General features: G+C 37.5%; 1 protein-coding gene across 1 annotated transcript in view; it reads left to right on the top strand.

Annotated features, from left to right (window-relative positions):
- LOC109243021 overlaps window positions 1–3,391 on the top strand; it is a gene marked incomplete in the record, with an annotated part of 13,729 nt that extends 10,338 nt beyond the window's left edge. Inside the window, 4 exon segments of the mRNA XM_019409909.1 lie at window positions 1,665–2,455; window positions 2,533–2,780; window positions 2,872–3,075; window positions 3,217–3,391. Coding sequence (XP_019265454.1) covers window positions 1,666–2,455; window positions 2,533–2,780; window positions 2,872–3,057 — 1,224 coding nt within the window.
- Window positions 3,392–5,499: the final 2,108 nt, after the last annotated feature.

Genomic DNA, 5,499 nt, shown 5'->3' with positions numbered 1-5,499 from the left:
TTTGTGCCTATCATTTGCATCCTTCAGGGATCCTTATCACTGCTTCCATGATGCTTAGCATATTTCATGATATCAGTCCTGAGTTAGACACTGCCTCGAAATGTTTAGTAAATAAATAAAGGTTTAAACACTTAGCTCTATAATTCCTAATAATTGAAACTAAAAATGAACAATTTGACTGTGCCCGAGTGGCTTGCATGCATATATATATATATATATGGACTGAGTGTGGATCGGGTTGCACGCCGCAGCGAATGCTACGATGATATTGTGCTTGGGCTGTAGGAGCCCCTCCGGAGTCTGAACGCCCACAGTGAGCGCGGGTACCCAAATGGATCGGGCTGCGTGCCGCAGCGGTCATGTGCATTGCATTGCATTCATGCATTTATACCTATTTGTCTTACTTGTCCTGGTATTGTCGTTGTTCCACCGTTTTATGTGCTGAATCGCTGATTATAGCTTTATATTGTAATATTTCGGAATTTCTTACTTTCAGACATTATATATGTTTATTACTCACTGAGTTGGAAGTACTCACTTTACTCCCTGCACCTCGCGTGCAGTTGCAGGTATCGTTCACCCGGTAGCGGGTTATTAGCGGATTGAAGGTATTGTTATTGTAGCTGAGCAAGGTGACCGCCAGCGTTCGCGGCACCGGATGTTGTCTTTTGTTTTCCAGACATTTAACTTGTATATATTTATTGGCCTGTAGTTGTGTTAAGGTTTCCTTAGATGCTCGTGACTTGTGACACCCCGGTCGGGTAGTAGTTAACAATTTCTAATGCCATTAAGTTGTATCTTCTATTCATTTATGTTTAATAATTGTTAGTGAAAGGATTTGGGTTAGTTGGCTGGCCTTGTCTTCAGGAGAGGCGCCATCACGACCGGGTATGGGAATTGGGTCGTGACACCCCTCCTCCTTTTCTTCTTCTTCTTCTTTTTCTTTTTCTTTCACCGTTTCAGTGTCCAAATAGCAGCGAAATGCTGGCGAAATTTTTTTTCCCCTTCAGTTCTTCTTTTTCTTATTCTCCTCTTCTTCTTCTTCATTTTCTTCACTGTTTCAGTGATAAATTGCAGCGAAATGCTGCCCATTTTTCGTTTCAGTTGGAGGGATGTATTAGAGCATACTGGCCAGGAAACTTTGTATAAATTAGTTGGCCTCTTGAGAAGCAGTTCGGGTTGCCCTTAACCTTTCAAACTTTTAAATTTAGGAAGCATGAGAAGTTTCTTTTAGGTGTAACAGAAACTTGCCCTTATCTATCTGATCTCGATTGCAATTTGGACTTAAAATTTCCTAGTTTATTACTGCTGCACAGCAAAAGTCAGTGGCTTGAATTGTTTGCTTTTCTTCCTATTTGGTCCTTGATGAAAGCGGCTTCTTGTGGATTGCACTTAAGAATTGTTTGATTGCCTGCATTATTGCACAATCTGCATGCTATGCCATTCTGAGATTTTGCTTGCTATGCTATTCTGAATAGGTGCGATATAACAGTGCTTATATGTTTGCAAAGTCATAAGTAATTTTGAATATGAGATGGGAACTTTGATAGTATGTCAATTGCTCAAGTTATTTGGGCTAAAGTAATTTAATTTTTTTGATAGTAATACTCTAATCAATTATAGCTTTTGTTAGGCTAAAGTAATTTAAATTTTTTTGTATGTAGGATGAATCAAGCGGCAGCTCTTAAGAGAAAAGTTCCGAATCCAAACAAAGCTCAAAGTCCAATGAAGAATATAGGTTTCGATTTCCAATACCGATCAAGTGCTGAACTAGCCAAAAAATTTCAGATTAAGAGAGAAAAGCTTGCAAGTGATCGCAACGATAAAGCTGCTAAAGAGTATGCATTACTTGGAGTTAAAAGGAAGAATTGTATGCCTGCAACATTAGAAGGACAAAGTAGACAAAAGTTAACTCAATCCGATGTGTCAGTTCAAAAGTTAGGAAGGAATACATTACCGGTGTACAAATCAATCCAATCATCTTCAAGGAAAGATATGAACACTTCACATAGTATTCCAAGTAAAGGACAAATTAAACAAAGGTCAGTTCAATTGGAGGAGCCCATTCAAAAGCAAGGAACGAGTAAATTACCTATGCCCACATCCATGATCCAATCATCTGCAAAGGTAGATCCTAACACTTTACATATGCTTACAAGATCACAAGGTGAAGGAGAGAAACAACGTGATATTCAGGAGCTACAAAATTGCAAAGTGGTAAAGACAAACTCAGTCCTACCGTCGACGAGTGTTAATCAGTTTCTAAAAAAATATGGGATACAATTCGGTGGTGAAAAACATCCTGATAATCACCTAGAAAATGAAGTCAGATTTATGTCCTCTCCTATTATTGATGAGCGTGAAATAGAATTGGATAATTTTGCTGCGCAAGATGAAGTTGGTGACGATGAATTTATTGGAGATGAGGAGATGAACATCGATGGTGCTGTAGGTGGTATGTCTTAAACCTTATAATTATTCTACATATTTTGATTTTTTTCTTCTTATGTCTTGCTTGTTATATCAATCTAGGGACATCAGAGAAGAAAAGAGTTCGAGGGAAAACAACATGTAAGAATATTCATGCAAGAAGTTTTGAAGAAAGAGAGGAGGTGACATTTGATAAAGGACAAGCAGTTGGACCAACTGACAAGAGAGTGTCTGATTTGACCAACTTTTTAGGAACGATTGCAAGGAATCCAAGATTTATCCCCTTGGTACATACTAGTTGGCATGCCGTGTCAAAGGATATTAAGCAACGGATGTGGGAATATGTCAATGTAAGTATAATTAATGTTTCAATTATATATTTTTTGTATTTTTCCTACTAATGTTGTGTCAAAGGATATTATGTTTGTGTGTTTTTTGCAGTCCAAGTTCTTAATTCCAGCTGAAGGAGAGAAGTGGGTAATGACTGGTCTTCGTGATGCTTGGAAGCGACACAAGAGAAATATTAAGATGAAATATTTTGATAAAAATGCTACTATTGACGAAATGCTACAAAATCGTCCCAATGAGATACCTGAAGTTCAATTTCGTCAATTGATTGAGTATTAGGATGACGAAGGTGTCCAAGTAAGACTAAACCGTGCATTTCTACATTTTCTACCTATTGTTGAAGTATGCTACAAATGACATTTCTACATTTCTATTGTTAGCAACAGGTATATTGTTTCCTTTTTGGTTTATTAATTAATATGTTTCTTTTGTTGTTAGGCTATGTGCCAATTAAATTCTGAAAATAGGCAAAAAGAAAAGTGGAGGCATCAAATGGGACCTATTAATTTTGCAAGAGTGCGTGTGGCATTGGTAATATTTAGTCGACACTTTGTAATCTGACTTTCATTTCTTTTTGTACTTTGTCGGAACACAGCGATGTTTTTTTATAACTTCTTTGATGTAATTTGTAGCGCGCAACCAAAGAGAACAACGAGGAACCATCAAAGTCTGAAATGTTTATTACAACTCGTACAAAGAAAGGGAAGGAAGTTCATATGGATACTCTAGTTGCAATAGTAAGTTATCCTATTGTTATGAACCAAAGAGTTTATTCTGTATCCTTTGATTTCCTTGCTATTCCATTGTCCTTAGATTTAACATCCTTTTGTTCCAGTAACTTATCCAGCAGTTTCCCCGTTACTGCTGAAATTTTCAGCTTGCCCAATCTAACAGTAGGTCAATCACCATTCACCTCTTGTTTTCAAGTACATTGTGTTGGTGGGCGCGATGATAAATCATTTGATCCTACTTGGTGAATGGTGGAGACTTCTGACACCAATATTTCTGGTACAAGATTGAAAATTGGTTCGTCCTTAAATGATTGAATTGCCCTAGAATTGGATTAAACAACAACAAACCCATACGCATACCATGCCTCTACCTAGTGCCCTAGAATTGTATAGAAATACAATAAGATTGTAGCATGGTATATGATTATGTGATTTATGATAGTCAGATGCAAAGTACCAACAACTAAGTAGAAAGTTAAATTCTCTTTCTTTGAATGAATTAATATTGCATAAATCAGCTTTTCCTGATGAAACCTAAAGAGGACTAGAGTATTCAAGAGTTCAACTTCTTACCTTATATTATGTCATTTATACAAGTACTATTCTATAGCATGTTAAAGTAGGCTGAAAATTCATTAGAGTTGTTGTTGAATATAACTTAAATCCACTTAATTTGATTGTTGATCTGCTATATTGCAGCACTCAGGAGTCCTTCACATAGCCCTAGATTGTTGATCTTCTCTATGCTAGCTTAGTAAGAAATCCCTGGTTGACTTAGGCATAGTTCTGTTAACCCCAAAATGTTGAATAAGAAGCTCCAGATCTGGGCGGTGAAGCTGCAGAAGGAAAAGGTGGTTGCATATTAGTTTTGCTCCTCACTGAGGGCACACCTGTTACATATACTAAGACCTTCACTTTGAAGGTTCTTATATGTTAAGCTCGCTTCTTTGGCCAACGGCCAAATGAAGCACTCTACCTTCGGAGGGGCTTTGTTTTTCCAGATGCACTGCAATTGCCAATTAGTATTGAGTGAACTTGAGCTGCTGGGTATGTTAGCCTAATTTTACAGAGAATATCTTTTCGAAGTGACTCTCCTGATCAGTGAATCAGGATTAGGTTGAGGAGGTGGAAGGATGCTCAGCTGAAGAAGCAGTGAACAAAAGCTGTCCATTTCCCAATTATTGGTGTTTTCTTAAGAATGATGTCCCAACTCTGCTCTGTGTTGTTGTCCGAGTCTCCGAGATAGAAGCTTCAGTATTTTCTACAAGTCTAAAGAGGGTTGGATGCTGGTCTCTTAAAGGGGAGTGACACAGCCGTGCATCTTGCCAACATTTTACTTTCCTGCCATCCTGGATCTGAAATAAAATGTTGGCTATAAATGGTGGTTCACAAAGTGATATATTAAGGCAAAAGCTGGTTCACAGTAGGTCGATCAATATCTGGTTCAAGGTATAAATAGGATTAAACAGGATTAATCAGATTAACAGGAAATTTCATAGGTGGTATATCTGGTTCAACTGAACTTTTCCTACCGCCTTTGCGTTAGATGAGACCTCTTCATTCATATTAAGTTGTCAAATACCTAAGTGGTCTTATAGTGCATTATCTGAAGCAAAGGAAACATTTTGCAGGCTATCGCTATTTGGTACTTTTATTTAATCTGACTTGACTTGCTAAAACTTATTTTAGTGTTCGATCTATCTTGACTTGTAAGTGATGTGTAATAATATTTTTTTGACAGTCTGAACTTCAGAATCGCCAAAGTTCTGGAGAAACAGCAGATGATGCATTTACGACTGTATTTGGAAAGGAGCAGCCTGGTCGGGTTAGATGCTATGGTAGATCGGTGACGACAAGCTCTCTAAAAAAAGATGAAGAAATCACCAAGCTTAAACAAAAGCATGCCAATGAAATAACTTCTCTGAAGGAAGAAATGAAGGAAATGATGAGGGAAGAAATGCGATGTTATTTTAGTTAATTGGTGGAAAAC

This window comes from Nicotiana attenuata, unplaced genomic scaffold (genome assembly GCF_001879085.1).
Source record: "Nicotiana attenuata strain UT unplaced genomic scaffold, NIATTr2, whole genome shotgun sequence".
Taxonomy (NCBI): Eukaryota; Viridiplantae; Streptophyta; class Magnoliopsida; order Solanales; family Solanaceae; genus Nicotiana; species Nicotiana attenuata.
The sequence above is the reverse complement of the archived record's forward strand: the minus strand, read 5'-3'. Positions and strand labels throughout refer to the sequence as shown.